At 37.5% G+C, this 16,415-nt stretch overlaps 1 protein-coding gene across 1 annotated transcript; it reads right to left on the bottom strand.

Annotated features, from left to right (window-relative positions):
- Positions 1-297: 297 nt before the first annotated feature.
- Positions 298-16,179, bottom strand: LOC136251782 (uncharacterized). The gene is made up of 13 exons (XM_066044194.1): positions 16,047-16,179; positions 15,864-15,917; positions 11,190-11,236; positions 4,496-4,547; positions 4,385-4,443; positions 3,907-4,048; positions 3,777-3,855; positions 3,661-3,728; positions 3,586-3,612; positions 3,487-3,530; positions 2,151-2,235; positions 2,015-2,098; positions 298-645 (listed from the first exon to the last, which is right to left on the bottom strand). The coding sequence occupies exons 1-13, from the start codon at positions 16,107-16,109 to the stop codon at positions 529-531; spliced, it is 921 nt and encodes a 306-aa protein (XP_065900266.1). The 5' UTR covers positions 16,110-16,179; the 3' UTR covers positions 298-528.
- Positions 16,180-16,415: the final 236 nt, after the last annotated feature.

Genomic DNA, 16,415 nt, shown 5'->3' with positions numbered 1-16,415 from the left:
AACTTTTCCTAGCAAGTCTGATCTATCAAAGCCAGACGACTATATAGACGCAATCATTTTGACAGGAGTTCGAATACTCTCTGCTCCACTATTTACCCTTGGTACCAGTTATTCTCATTTTTTGGATATCTTGAGCGGAAGTACCAGCTACTCCTCATGATAACGAGGCCAGCAAAAGCATTTAAGAATGATAGTACACTGCAACTGACCAGTATACATAAAAAGAATAATGTAGGGAAATCTATATACTAAATAGTGATTAATTCAGTATCCTCTGGAAGGTTTGTGACTTGTAATGAATAATTATTTGAAATTTTTAGATAAAGTATCATACATATTTGCTACAACATTAACAAGCAGATGGATATATATCTCATCTGAGTTGCATGTAAAATTTATTTAATAATGTGAAGAACAGCTTCTGCTGCTCTGCATGCTCACATGAGTTATACACATAGTGTGTCACATGTACATTATATACAGACTGGAAATTATGGACTATGCTAAATGCAGTTAGCTGCTTGTTTATTACAAGTTACTTTTTAATGATGCTTGCTGTAGATACTGTGATTTCATTGTTGCTTTTTTCAGTAAATCCCCCACATCATTCCATGTACAGTGAGCAATAGTGATCAATGAGTGACCCTGTATGAGTATTTATACTGTTATCCCTATACAGTGCTCCCTCAATTATCCAACCCCCTTGGGACCAAGGCATGTTCAAATAATTGAAAAGTTTGGATATAATCAAAGCCCATTCATTTACATACAGAACACTGTTCAAATACTCTAATAGAACATACACATTAGACAAAATACTCTAATAGAGCAGTCATTTATAATAGAGGTCCTGATAATTGAGGGAGCATTGTACTACAAAACAAGTAGTGATCATGTAGATACATGTAATAGGATTAAAGTACATGCATGTCATTATGATACAGCTGATGTACTTTTTGATTGAGTTTTAGTGTATTTATCCATTGAATGTTTATTGTGAGCAAACGCATGGGATTATCAATAAACCCAGGAAGTGAGCAGTTTTTCTTTCATCTACTACTGTACTATAATTATATCATGGTATATTTTAAGTGTCTGTCATAAATTATTAGAGTGCTTGACTACTGTATTAGAGTATCTTGATCTTCTTTGATTTTATAGACTTGATTTGCAAGCCCATTGTTTGATGGTATCGCATGTGATCCTTATAGACTAGAACAATATCTCTAGCATTTTAGGGAAAGAAAGCAGCCATTTTATTGATCATTTGGGCAATAATATTGACACCAAAATTTGGACAATACAAGTATTAATTATTTCATTAAGGTTTTTACTGCACTCACTCACATAAGTGAACTATATGACAAAATTATTTATCATTTGAAAGGATATGGTGACATTGCATGGAATGTATTACCAACATTGAAATCCTTTGCATTTGCTTTTTGTGTGCGAGTGTATGTACGTGTGCATGTATGTGGTTAGGCCTACATCAAATATGCCAGCGTAATAAAAAGCATAATAGGCTGGAGTGCTTATGCCAGCATAATGCTAGCATATTAGGTGGATGTTTCAAACTATGGAGCTTAAATAGATCGATACTTCCTAAATAGAGCAGTCAGTGGAAACTGCAATAGAGCCCTCAGAGATCAATATTCTCTCTAATAGAACAGTCACTTTGTAGTGAAATACTCTAATAAAACATCCACTGATTAAAATGTTCCAAGCTAATTGTAAGAAATGTTGCTAACCTAAGGGCATAATGCAAGCATGATGGGAACACTGAACAGTGTATTAGGTGAAACTTTGGGAAATTCCTGAAATCATTTTGGGCAAAATTTTTATCATATTTGACTCAGGCCTATTATATAGTGCAGTATGTGAGGTAGGCCATGGTGCATGTAACACTGCATGATGTGTAGAGAATGTCTCTACACATTGATACATTGTGTGATTTGAGCTGCACAGTTAATGTACACATATTTCATACATAGCTACATACATACATACATACCTTTATCCATTCAGGGTTTTGACTGCAGTAAAAGTTTATGTGTGGATTGGCCTTATTTTTGTCAGAAAGGATAGCACTGTTTTCCTAAGAAATTCATAAACTTCTTTTCGCACTAATAATAAGAAGAAAAACTCACTTGAACTTTTGTGTGGTTGCATTTAACAACAAATGTCTCTTCATTAAAGTTTGTCTCATACTTCCTCCCATACTTTATTATCATCCTAAGCATGTTAACAATGATACTTTAGTAAGAGAGAGCAATTGTCAGTGGTAGATTAGTGGTATTTTGACTATTTAAGTACATAGTAAACTAGCCACTGGTATAATGATTTTTTTCATAACTGTATCTCCTATGACCGAGGTAGTCTATTGAGAGAAAATGGTAAATCAGGTTGTATGGAGTCTATATAGCCCTCTTAAGGTCACCCGAAGCTGTCAAATTTATGAATACATGTAAAACATATCTTGGCAACACTACATGTCAGAGGATGTCCATGTCTCTAGCAACATGTTCCAGCTGGCCAATGGTATTCCAAGGTGCTGGAGCAGTATATAAATGTCAGACATCTCTTCCATGAAAACTGAACAAGGCTGTGTGAAAATATGTGATGTATCGGCATGGCTATTTATTCATGGTTAAATGGAGAGTGAGCATATGTGTGCGTGTACACGCGCGCGTGCGTGTGTGTGTGTGTTTGTGTGCATGTGCATGCGTGCGTGAGCGTGTGTGTGAAGGTCCAGGTGGGACCACGGGTACCCACACCTTCACCTGTGAGATATGGTACAGCCTCACTAGTCCTACCCCAGGAGGATTTGCCTGTGCTGATTGATAGCACCTGAGTAGTGCACAGGTGGCCCAGTGCAGGTTCACTGGGCAGGCGCAACTGCGTCAGCACAGTAACTGAAGGTTTTGCTTTTGCTTTGTGTGAGTGTGTGTGTGTGTGTGTGTGTGTGTGTGTGTGTGTGTGTGTGTGTGTGTGTGTGTGTGTGTGTGTGTGTGTGTGTGTGTGTGTGTGTGTGTGTGTGTGTGTGTGTGTGTGTGTGTGTGTGTGTGTGAGGTAGCATAGCCAAGTGGTTAGGGCATCTGCCTGGTGATCAAAAGATCTCAGGTTCGATTCCCGGTTGTGCCACTTTAGTGTTGTTGTTGCTTGCTTGAGCAAGTTTCTTGTCTCACTTAGTGGTGTTGAGGTCATTGTGGAACTTTGGGTTCCATGACCTCTCTCCGTGAGATCTGGACAGTCCTTTCGCGGGTTACCAGGAGGATTTGCCTGCACAAGGCTCAAACATCTGAGTGGTGCACATGCATCCCAGTGCTGGTTTGCTGGGCGGCAATAGCTGTGCTTCATACAGCTGTTGTAGGCTTTGCTTTGCTTTGTGCATGAAAAACAATTTCTAAATTTGCTTACATACGTATATAATCAATGTACTTTACTACGTTGCATGTAACACTTTACACAAGTGTATGCTCTCACTTTTTTTCCCACTCTGGAGTTGCTTTGTCATATGTTGGATATGCCTTAATGGACACACACCATAACAAAATATGTCATACTGTTATAGCTTATGCTTACCTTACCGTGTTTCATTGCAATTGCAGTCTATAGAAAAATAGTATATTGCAAGAACAAATGTTATGTTCATCATACCAAGTAGCCTTTGTAGGAGTAACATTTTGCCACATGGTACAATGGAATATCAGGAAAAAGCATCAACTCTGTCAAAAATGTATGCATGCATTGCAATTCATTGAGTATATTTTTACCTTTGAGAGAAAAATATGCTCTTACTGCTGGAAAGAATACACCATTTTGGTACTCCTTGTCAACATACGCTAGTCCTGCCTAAATGATCATGTAAATGTTACAAGGTACAGTGCAAGTGGAACTATTTACTCTGATCAAATTGTATCGCTTTCCATCAATGACATCAATTTCTGCTCTGACTACAGTCATTGCAACAATGGCATTGTCACTTCTCCTACGACCCAATGCAAGATGGTCATAAGTGAGCAGTACTTTCTGAAGATCCTCAGGTCTGAAATACATACAGTATTAGAATGACATTGTAATGAGAGTGCATGGCCACTTTTCACTCTGTAGTTTTTTAAAATGGTAAACCAGAATTTGATGATTTTCTGTGTCATGATTCAATAGAAAAGCTATTTATTTCATTTAGTATGCAAGGATTATTAATTTAACAAGGTTTCTAACATTTACATGCAAAGATGTTTGAGTACTGTGGCCACCCTGTATACAAGGACTTGAAAATGTACAATACGTGTTGGTTCATGTGTATTGTTTGTTGCATTATACGTATATATATATATGCATGTGCTTAGCAATTAAATAATAAGGTAATAAATCAACTCACAATAAAATGCTGTCCACAAACTTTTCTGTCACATGCTTATACATTTCATCAATCAGTTCCTATTCAGATCAGATAAGTATTGTTATGAATAAAACAAGTTGATGAACTAACCCAATCAACTGATCGTGTTTTTAGTATGATTATATTATAATCAGTAGATTTGCTGCAGTGTATATAAGTATAACAAGTTACACAGTAATGTATGAACATCTAATTTTAAAGGGAAAACAGGAAAAGTGCTTTATTTTCTTATGGTACCGTGTAGCCTAAATATTTTGAGGGGCAATATCTTCCAAGGATGAGCAATGTAGCTAAAAATAAAAATTTTGCAGATTTGCAAACAATCCCAAAATGCATTGGAGATCAAGATTAATTTTCAAGGATAAAATTTTTGCTGTTTGCTCCAAAACCCCAAAATCTGCAAACAAATTCTCCCTCAAAATACAGGAATTTAGGCTATACAGCAATAAGGCACACTTTATATGTAAACGTTACACAACCCACAGAGATTTATACTGGAATGACTGCAATTAGCTCCCCAATAACAGAAATGCTAACATACAAATATTAAATAGCTAATTACAGTAAAGTCATCATACAACTCAGTCATTAAATTGTTCCCTAAACTCCTTTTTCACCATTGCAAGTCCTGAGATAATTAGGGAAGATTTTCAGCTGGTTTGGTATGTTGATGCCTTCAAATTTGTTGTCACACCTCAGCTGGTCACACTATAGCTATGTCCATTAAACTCAAATAGCTAGTTAGCTAGCTCTATAAATCAGTCATTCTGCTCCAGTTCTTCTGCATGGTTCAAAATGTGGTACTAATCAACCTTCTGCTAGTCATGAGCTGCACTACATTTTTCACTGGCACTAGCTGTGACATCCCAGGATGTGATAAGCCATCTTCTGATTCTTACATTAAACCAGTTAACATGTTCCAAACTAAATAAGAAACCAAAACTTTAAGTTGCGGTAAGTTTTTCTTAAAACACAGCAAATTTTCTGTGATGTACCAAAATTTAACCTTGTGTAAGAAGCATCAGTGGTTCCTACACGTATAGGGCAACATTAAGAAATCTTGTAGGAAATATTCCCACACTTTGTAAGAAAGATTCCTACACATGACATAATGTGTAGGAATAATTCCTACATTTGTAGGAACAATTCCTACACCTGTAGGAATTATTGTCTTACACTTTGTGCCATGTGTGGAATCTTTCTTACAAAATTCAACAATGTGGGAATATTTCCTAAAAAATGCTGCAAAAATTTCAATAAAGCACTACATGTGTAGGAACCATGCTTCCTACACAAGTGTAAAATTCCTTCCAGCACTTTACCCCAAAATTATGATTTCTTATATTTAGTTTGGAATATGTTAGTTAAAGCACCACAGAAATTGCAATTCAGAAAATAAAGCACAAGGATGTGGTTGAGAGACTAGTATATAGCATGAGGCAAAGACAAGTACTCTATTAGGCTTGAGGCCATACGTGAGTGTTATATATTAATTTTAGTCTCAGGACCATGCATGAGTAAAATTTGAGTCCAATGGGTGCTATGTTTTTCATAGTACATAAGCATATGTCACTTGTATAGTATGAAAATATACACAGGTGTACTATGTAAAACATAGCACCCATGCCTGGCCAGGATTCAAAGTTTACTTAAACACTAAATATAACACTCAGGCATGGTCTCAAGCTTAATATAGTACTTGGCTCATCTCATGCTATAATATATAGTCTTTCCACCACATCCTTGTGATATATTGTGTTATATTTTCTATATTGCAATTTCTGTGGTGCTATAAACAGTAGCTATATATTTATTAATTTAAAAATGAAGTAGGGCTGCAGTGATAAAAGCAGTGAAACAAATTAAATGGTGGTATTGCAACACAGCTGTGTGGGGAAAATCTTACATTGGTATGTTACTGTCATCTGTTCAATGCCAAAGTTGGGAATTTCCCACATAGCTATGTTGTAATAACTACCATCATTCATGTCTCCTTTTTCACTACTTTTCATTGGTGGAACCCCTGCTTCATTTTTAAATTAATACTTTTTAAAGTGCTAACTTTCTTTATAACATAGCTAGTTGATAGCCATTCCAGTATTTGAGTTTTAAAAAATAGATTTTCCCGATAGAACCCTGCTGCAAAATAACATTGTGTGTTTAACTTGAGATTGCTTCAGTTCCTATGAACTTCATATTGCAGTGGTGGGTTTCTGAGGTTTCGACAGAAATCTCTTAGTTCAATGGTAGTCTAACTTGCTTTATTAATGCTGCATTGGCATATATCATAGCAAAACACTATTATACCAGTAGCATGCATGCAAGTGTATTGAGCTAACATTCACTGTAGCTATGAAACCTTCAGCAACACTCTTCTTTCCACCTCCTACTGCATTAAAAACAATCGAGATATTCTAATAGAGCAGTCAAGCAACTACTCTAATAGAGCAATCACAGCTTTGGTTTAGTCATAACTTTTCCCAGTTAATGTGTATCATAGTTTTGGATTTACTGTGATTGTGAACTAAAATTAGCCTAAAATCCAACCCCAGAGCTTTATCGCCAAAACTCAAAGTTTAGTCTCATTGACTGCCTGCCTCACTGCCTACAGTTGCAAGGTTAGAGGCCAAACGAAGCAGCGCACGGTCACCATTTTATGCCATAATAACAAACTCACCAGCGGGATGTGCCTTTTGGGGTTCCGACAAGTGTAGGCCCTCTGCGCCTTGTCTTTTCTTTTATCTTCAATCAGGCTGCTTGTCTTCTTCATCCAATGAAACCATACCAAGGCATTAATTTTCCGTATCAACACTTTCTTTCAGCAGCATATTTAGACGCCACTGAATTATTTCAGAGCTGGATTTCAGAAGCACTTCAGTCCTGGTGCTACTATAAGAGGTACACTTGCTAGATATCTGCAACTTTACGATTAGGATCCAGTTTGTAATAGGTTTGCAACCACGCCCACCAAATAAAGATCTAGGTGGACTAATAGCGAAAGAGTACAGAGGCCTAACCTCTTAACAATCTAGCTATTTACTTAACAATAATCAAGATCACCTCACTCCTTATTGGTCTAGTTAGCTGCACACCCTTTGGCTGACTCGAGATATACTAAAATGCAACAGTCACTCTAATAGCAACACCTGTTGCTATCGATGTTCAACATGGCAATGCTGCATCTGTAATGGCAATGATTCCATCGACACGGGATTGGGAAGATTTTGCCTCTCTACCCACAGTTTGAGCATGAAGACTTTCTTTTTCTTTTATTTATTGAAATGCTGTATTGTAAACTTGTTGTCATGTATATATGTGTATGTACTCTAAGCTCTCTAATACAACAGTCATGTATGATAGAACAGTTACATGTTACATTGTTCTGGTAGACATAGCTATTTTTATAAGAAAAAGAAGCAAGCACAATTAGCTACATTATTGTTCTAAAGGAGATAGGTGCATGCCCCTCAGCAACAACAAGGTTGACAGCTGGAGGAACACAGGGACGCTTGGATCTAGAATACGATCCCCTGATACACATTACTGAAGAGTGCAGCAAGGAGAACCCCAAACTACAGTGAAGCCTGCCCATAACCACAGAATATGGGGAACTCCACTTCTCACTGAGCAAATGGGCAAGATGTTTATAAGTGATGGTATATGCCTTCCCCATACCTACAGATGTGGAAAATACAAGTGGACTAATACAAGTTACATTGTAGCTAGCTGTGCCACAACAAAAAACTAAACAAACTAGTATTTTAAAGAATTTTGTTAATTTAAAAATGAAGTAGGGATCTATGCAATAAAAAGTAGTGAAACAAGAGATGAATGATGGTGTTACAGCATAGCTCAGTGGAAAGTCACTACTTTGGCATTGAACAAAATAAATATAGCTAATGTGCCAAAGTAGGGACTTTCCCACTGAGCTATGCTGTAATACCATCATTATTATTATTAATATAGACAACAAGCTGTTGTAGCTAATAGTTCTTCCTCAACTACAACCAAACCATCATAACACCCGAATCATACTCACCAATGTTCATCAACTAACTGATACTTTCACTTTTCCTTACAAAAAAACTTAAAGATCACACCCCAAGTTATAAAATTCTAATTAATACCCATTGTTTATAGTTCATGCATTGTTAGAAGTAAACCTTCCAAGGCTATGAAGAATTCGAACAAACAGAAGAGGTTCTATGGTAGTAGTGATAACAAAGAACAAATGCCAAGATGAAGAAGATTAGCTACTTTGATCAACATTCTCTCTAATAATTAGAACAGTCACTTTGTAGCGAAATACTCTAATAGAGCATTCAATGGTTAAAATGTTCTGTAAAAAAATGTTGCTAGCCTAGTGAGCTATAGCTACTATAGCTAAATAAGCTATGGATAGATAGACCTATCTATATAATCTATCCTAGACATTGATATCTTGATATCCAATTATTGGTCATCTAGCACTACAGTTGTAGTAGCCTGGCTGCAATTTATTTTGCAGGTACAGTGAGTAGTTACAAGGGAAGCAAATGACTTCCACCAGTAATTTTATAGGAAGAAGGCTTTAGCTCAGATGAAAAGAAGTTTTAAGAGATAAATTAAATCCCATTGTATTTTACATAGAGATATCATTGATTGGGACTCATTATCGACCTCATTAATTTTATGAGTGATAAGAAATTATTTCTAGTCAACATTAATTTTGTAGCTAACTAATCATTTGTAAAAATTGTACATTATGTTCCCCCTTATAAATTCCCCCACTTTCCCCCTTGTAAATTTCTTCCTCCTGGGCATAATCAGTAAACACTGCCTGCCCAGTAATAATAAATAAATAAATAAATACCTAGTGCTTTTAAGTTTCCTACAAGATTGTAGCTATATAGAAATTAATCTTTTAACTGAACATGGTTTAATGAGTGTGAATGGACTGCATACTTACTTAGATAGAGTGCAAGGTATTGTACCCTTTCTAAGATTCTGGTAAAATTGATAAGCTATAGTCAAGACACCATTGTATGTCTGCATTGCAGAAATTCCAAGAAAGACTTAGAAAGTGATGGTATGAGATGATAACTGACCACCTCCTCTATATACCATCAACTTGGCAGTGCTGAAGACCACTGACTCTTACTATCGCTAACAAGCTTTTGTACACAATATTATCCACACAAAAAAAACAGCCAAGCTGTGAAAAAAAGTGTGGCCTTAAAAACCCTAGGTGAAAACTGTGCATTATTAAAATTTATTAGTGTTAACATCATTGCAGCCATTTGTTGGCCGCCACCTTTGATTTTCACCCAGGCTTTTTAAGGCCACACCTTTTTTCACAGCTTGGCTGTTTTTATGTGGATATCACTTCTTTTTGTAATTGCAAGTTCCAAAGCCAGCCTATGGTTGAACTTGATAATTCAGTTTATCTTTTTTCCCTTTTCTACAGGAATCATCGAAGACTGCATGGTTGAAATAAGATGAATTTTGAAGGTGCGTATACCCCAATGATGGCTGGGCAGATCCGACTCAAACTAAGAATGGGAGATGCCCTACCCTGAGGTGACCATCTTGGACAAGACAAGACATTTAGTAGAATCAAGGAACATTTCTACTGGCTGACACACCATTGGTGCCAAACCTGTACCAGTTGTGCAACCAGAAAACCATCTAGGAGAGTTGATATCAGTTAGAAATGTGTGATAATGAAATTTTTACTAGCTATTTGTCAGGGTTTGAACATTCATCAACTAAAGTTCATGAATCTTTTGAACTTTTAAATGGAGCTGGTTCCTGTTTACCAATTATAAATCACAGCATATTAAATGTTAAATGCATGTCTCAAAAGTTTGTAACACACACATGCACTTGTACTGACTCAACAGTTTAACTGAGAAAACTTGAAATAGGGTTTAAATACATTTTACTACTGCTATACAGTTGAGACAAATGATTGGCACCACATAGAAACCTTAAAACCTCATAGAGGCATGGCCTGTGACCACCACTAAACCATCAACACATAACTTAATTTATTGCCAAATACCATGTGTCTAGCCTCCCCACATCATTATGGAACACAGCAAGATGAATAGCTTAACTGTATCGCTATCTAATTAGTAGCTATAGTTCGAACTATTCAACCTGCATTCGAATGTTCATTCGAACAAACCTTCGAATTTACCTAAGTTCATTTGGGCCCTACTAGCTATCACCATAATGCATTTCAATATCTTCATTACTTACAAAGAGGCATTATTAATTTGTGGCACTTAAGATATTTTGAAAAAGGTGTGTGCACAGTGAGAGAAAAGGTGTCATAAAAGCCTTCACTATTCATAACGTCTATCAAAAAGATTCTAAAAGAGAAAAATGCATAAAATAGTTGACTACATGCAAAAAAAAAAGAGTTGAACCTACGTGGATTCAAACCACCACTCACACAACAGGACAGAAGCATGTGAAGCCAACTACACATACTGATCATAGTCAATTAAAAAGTGTTTATAAAGGCATGGGTAAGTTGAATGGCATGGGGCCAGAATCTTACTTGTGGTCATGCATGCGGTTTATAAGAATTTCATTTAGTTATGGCTTGACACTCCTGCACTGTATATACATATAAAATGAACAAAAGCACACAGCAATTTGTTGTTACTGCTTTGTAACTACAAACTTGGAGTAGCCAGATGATGTGCACTTTTATGGAAGTCTCAAGTCAATACATACTTTCACGAGGAAGGAATGCAGACAGACAGGCTTATACAATAACCAAACACCAACTCACCTTAAATTGTGGATTAGTTTAGTAAATATATCAATATCTTCTGGATCCTACACAGAATTGTACTGTATTATTATTGCTGCACAGTGTTGGGCAAGTTACTTTGTAGAAGTAACTATAGTTACATATTACTTGCAACTGAACTATTTAGTTACAGTTACATATTACCCATAAAATAAAGTAACTATAATAATATTACATATTATATTACTTTGTATCCACAGCCTTAAGCTATCACGTGTGAAACCATCACCTTATCACGTGACATGATTGCTTTGTTGGACAATGTGCAAATCTTGGTAATAAGTAAGAAGCTGGTGAATAAGCTTCATTCAGTAGGCTTCATTACTTCGTTGTGGCTAGGCGTTACTCAGTGGATTACTAATGAGATTAGTAACTTTGTTACTTATAGAAATAATAATATTACATAATATTAGATTTGTTACAGTAACTATATTACTTAGGTAACGCGTTACATTTGTAAGTAAAGTAACTTGAGTTATATTACCTGTTTTATAGCGTATTTCATTATATTACCTAGTTACCACAAAAGTAATAATATTACGTAACGCGTTACTCCCAACACTGTTGCTGCATGTTATCATTGCATTGCATTCATGCATAGGATTGCATGCCTTATATGTGATGGTAAACAGTTGCAAATTGTCTCATGTAACTCCATTATGTATGTTTTAGAAATGCAATTACCAACTACATCATATAGTCCAGATATGTACAACAAATAGTATCTAGTTTCTGACTTTCAGAAATGCCAATAGTCATGACTAGTGATGTTGAAAAAGCAACTGCTACTCAATACTCCTGGTATGAAATGCTGTGGAAGGCAGTCTGGTACTGTAACCCCCAATTTCCAGTGTGAAACGAATTTAATGAGAGCATGGCAACATCAGTTAATAAAACTATGAAGTACCTATAAAACAAGGAAAAATTACATTAGGGACCACAGAAATAAGAAGTAATGGAGCAAGGGAGATCACCTACATTTGAAGATATGCATGTATATTCCTAATTCAGTCTATATACTGAGTTGGGAATTACATGTCCACTAGTATATCTTCAGGTATATACAAACTCAATAGACTGAATTAGGGACTAAATGTCTACTGGGTGTAGGTGACCTCCCTTGTTTCACTACTTTTATTTCTGAGATCCCTAATTGAACTTGAAGTTCCTAATTTTTCCTTGTACTTGTTTGTTTGTAACACAATTATGACTGGTGAACCAAATGTGCATAGTGCATCAAAAGAAAGAATGGCATCAGACTTAATGTTTTTTGTCTGAACATGCACTCTCAGGATAGCCGTATTTGTGAATAACTCTGTGGCGAATGAGACAATTAAGACATAACTTCTCAATGTCCATACATTTAGGATGGAGTCACACTGTGTGGCTGGGTATAACCTGTTACAGAAAACACACTTTTGTGGTTTCTTGGTTCAGGTCTGCTTGTGGCTCCCGTGTTAAAGGAAATGGTAGAAATGGTGGAGCAGTGATCTTCAGTAGAAAAAAGGCACCAACTTCAAGGACCAGGACCTCCTTCACATTCAACTGTCTTAAGTGGTCAAGTGTCCACTCTAGATTGCTATGTTCCCTAGCCAACCTTTTCCTCGCATTAGCTGGAAGATTCCCTTGTACATAGGAACCAGTAGGGCTCCATAAAATTCAGTTGGCTATCCCAATTAAAGCCGACAACCCACGTACGTAATTCTCAATTGGATCATAAAAAGTCCTCAAACTTGGTATGTTATTGTTAACATGTGGCAAGTGTACCACCAGTCTGTGCATGTGCATGCAAGTCTCTCAAGACATTTAAGGATTGATAGTAGTTAACACTGGTTAAAGGAAACCCAGCAATCGCTCTTGCAGCTTCACCTTCAAGGTGTGCCCTCAAATAATTCAGTTTCTGAACATTCGTTATTGGAATGTACAGCAGAGTCAAAGGAGTCCCAAATGTCTGCCACTTCTGTGAATGCTTAATGCTATCCCACTAGGGACATGTGAGAAGGCTAAAGCCTGTGAATACAGGGAGTCATAAACATGTAACTAAAACGTTGAAGAATGCAGAAAAAAATCCCAGACCCACTTCAATGGGTCACCTCCAAATATGAGGTAGTGTTAGCTTGGGGAGGCGGCTGACATTCTGGGAGACACCATGCAGCAAATGTATTAATACACCCCTGAGCTTGAGAGAGGTGTGATGCTTCAGTGGTTTCAGTCAGTAGTTGCTCTTGTGGCATGTTTGCCACAGGAGTATCTTTACTTAATTATAAGGAAGAGCTGATTGGTTTGCTGGTGAATCATAAGGTGGAGTTTGCGGGTGGAAGGGTGGAGCCTGGACATTGAGTGGCTTAGGTCTTGCCAACACTGCCTTGATGAGACATCATTATTAGATCCCAGCTGCTCAAAGGGTAGTGGCAAAGTTATCGCGAAGGTGTGATCTGCTGCAGAGTTGCTGGCAAACCATTTTCGAGGACCTAGGCAAAACCAAGTTAGAGGCCCCCACTAACAGTCAAAGTATTGCCCATTTGTAGGGCCTTTATATACATTTATAAGCTTGTTATGCAAAACAGCATGGACTGCACGGCTTTATGTAGCTATGCTAGCTATACATGTATGTACGGCTGCTGTTTTTGCAGCTTTATTTCTATCCTAGAAGTGTTTGTGCAACTTATTATAATATACAGATATATTTCCAGCTCTATAGCACTGCATGGCAATCTTCCAGCTCTTCAGCTAGTTGATCTTGAGACCTTTGCACTTGTCTTTGCGATTGAAGAATTAGTGCCTCACCCGCTCAATCATCTTTATTATGAACAATAGTTTACTGTAATCATAGTGCCAATTTCCATCCAGTGTAGCTACTACAGAGCCTCTCGGTTGCACCAAATCAGAGGCATGAAACGAAGGATGCAGCAGCAAATGGTGAACACAGCCAAACTACAACAAACCACGGCTGATATAGTGTACACCTTTTCCTAAGTAATGTACAAATGCATTGGTCGCAATACAAACAAGCACTAAGAAATCCATGTCTCTCCTATGATCCAAACCATCACAGCACTGTCTCTCCATACTAGTTTTTAAATACTCACTATCACGTGCATCAGCTCTGCATGTGAGTAGAGCAAAAGAGAGTATTCCTGTGTGCTTTTGTTATGACAATGAAAGTGCTTGTTCTGTAATGATATAAGTTAATAGAAGGCTATTCATAGCCTGGGAATACCTAGAACAGTTCGCTAGTGTATGGCTGCATAAGGGAAATTATAATTAGCTGTATGAATAGCATTATATTATGCAATCAGTAACCTTGAGGCCCCTTTTTTGGTGCTCAGAGGCCCCCTCAGCCCTAGGCAGGCTGCCTACTCCACCTAAGGTTAAGGCCGGCTCTGATTTCTATCAATGACGTTACAGAAAATATTTCATCTCAGCTAAGACTTTTTGCAGATGAATGTTTATTGTATCGTGCTATTAAAATAGAGCAAGATTCTATCCTACTCCAACAGGATTTAGATGCTCTGTCCCAATGGGCAGTCATTTGGCAGATGAGTTAGTAAATGCACTGTTATGAGATGTACAGAATCCTATGATTCCCTTCATGGATCCATTTTATCTCTAACACATAATCATTTATAACTTGGAGTTATGCTAGATGATCACCTCTCATGTTACTAACGTTGCTAACAAGGCTACAAGGATGTTGAACTTTCTTAAACGTCATTTTAGCAAGTTTTCATCACATGTCAAGGCATCTGCTTATCTGCTAATGGTTTGACCAGTAATGGAGTATGCAAGCGTTGTCTGGGACCCGACTCAGATAACAATTTTAGAAAAGGTTCAGAGGAGTGCAGCTAGATGGGTTCTATCTTGCCATGCTGGAACACCTCAACTGGTTACCCCTAGTGAAGGGAAGGAAGCAACAGAGGCTTAATTTGTTCTATGCATGAAGAAATTGGCTTATCCTTACACCACCAGACACACTAGACATCATTATCCGTTTCGCTTGATTGTGCCACCAACAAACACCACCACCTACATGACAAGTTACTTTCCGAAGAACCATCCGGGAATGGAATTCACTGCCACCGCAATTAATTGAACTGAACACTTTAGCTACATTTTCAGACTTGATTGTACAGCACTTATAATTTGTAATTGTTTGGGCTTAATCAGCTTTGCTGTCTGCCCTTTTCCCCCCAAATAATAATAATAATAGATTATCGTGTGATTCATAACGTGTACCTTGAGCGATGAGTTGTATATTATGATTCTATCCCCTTAAAAGTAAGAACTACATAGTTTTATATACTGAATTTGTTGTTTGAGAACTGGGACCCTAGTTTTAGAGCTTTGGGGGGGCCCCTTAGCCCTGGGGCATAGCTGCCTACCCTTAAGGCCAGCCCTGTACAGCAGTTTGTTTTAGTCTACTGATAAACTAATAATATATAGTTACATAGCTAGCTACACACACACACACACACGCATACACACACGCGTACACACGTACACACACACACACACGTACACACACACACACACGTACACACACACACACACATACACACACACACACACACACACACGCACACACACACGCACACACACACACACACCAAGCAAGGTAGCTAGCTAGCTATAGACACGAAATGCCTCACTCACTCTCGGCAACGCGGATTCATCATCGTTTTTCTGGTTTTCTTTTCTGCGAGCAGTCTATAGGACACAGCAGCTCTATAAATTTTACTGGGCTCAAGCATGCAGCATGCCGGCTGCAGTATTATTATTATTATTATTATTTATTAGTACATGCATGGCCTAACAATAATATATAGTTGTAGCTACCTGGTCAGCAGTATCTTCTTGCTGAATGACGCTCCGTGACATAGGCTTGCCAGTGATCATCATTCTCCTATATCTAATGAATTCAAATAAACTTTATAATGAACACTGTCGACGACACTAATAGCTACACCACACCATACCTGATATAATACCCGGGAGCAATGGTCACATAGCTACGTGTATATATAGCCGGATCTGTGCACCGGAAATCAATAAGCTAATTAATGTATAGCGTAGACTACGGAAATGCCAAAGCCCCGACTGCTGTGAATTTTAATTCAAACGGAACTCAGTGGTAGCTATGCAGCATTAAAATTAGCTAGCTATTACATTGTGGTCACACCGAGGGTCATACCTTTAAAAATGGGC

Source organism: Dysidea avara, chromosome 3, assembly GCF_963678975.1.
Source record: "Dysidea avara chromosome 3, odDysAvar1.4, whole genome shotgun sequence".
Lineage (NCBI taxonomy): Eukaryota > Metazoa > Porifera > Demospongiae > Dictyoceratida > Dysideidae > Dysidea > Dysidea avara.
This window is presented reverse-complemented; position numbering and strand designations above follow the sequence as displayed.

Bases quoted from the DNA above. Each gene is read 5' to 3' on its own strand.
- LOC136251782 (XM_066044194.1), bottom strand. From the start codon at position 16,109: ATGATGATCACTGGCAAGCCTATGTCACGGAGCGTCATTCAGCAAGAA. The intron at 4,444-4,495 runs GTTAGTTCATCA...TGATCTGAATAG, and splicing joins AAACACGATCAGTTGATTGG to GAACTGATTGATGAAATGTA. The intron at 2,236-3,486 runs GTGAGAGCATAC...TAACATGCTTAG, and splicing joins ACTCCAGAGTGGGAAAAAAA to GATGATAATAAAGTATGGGA.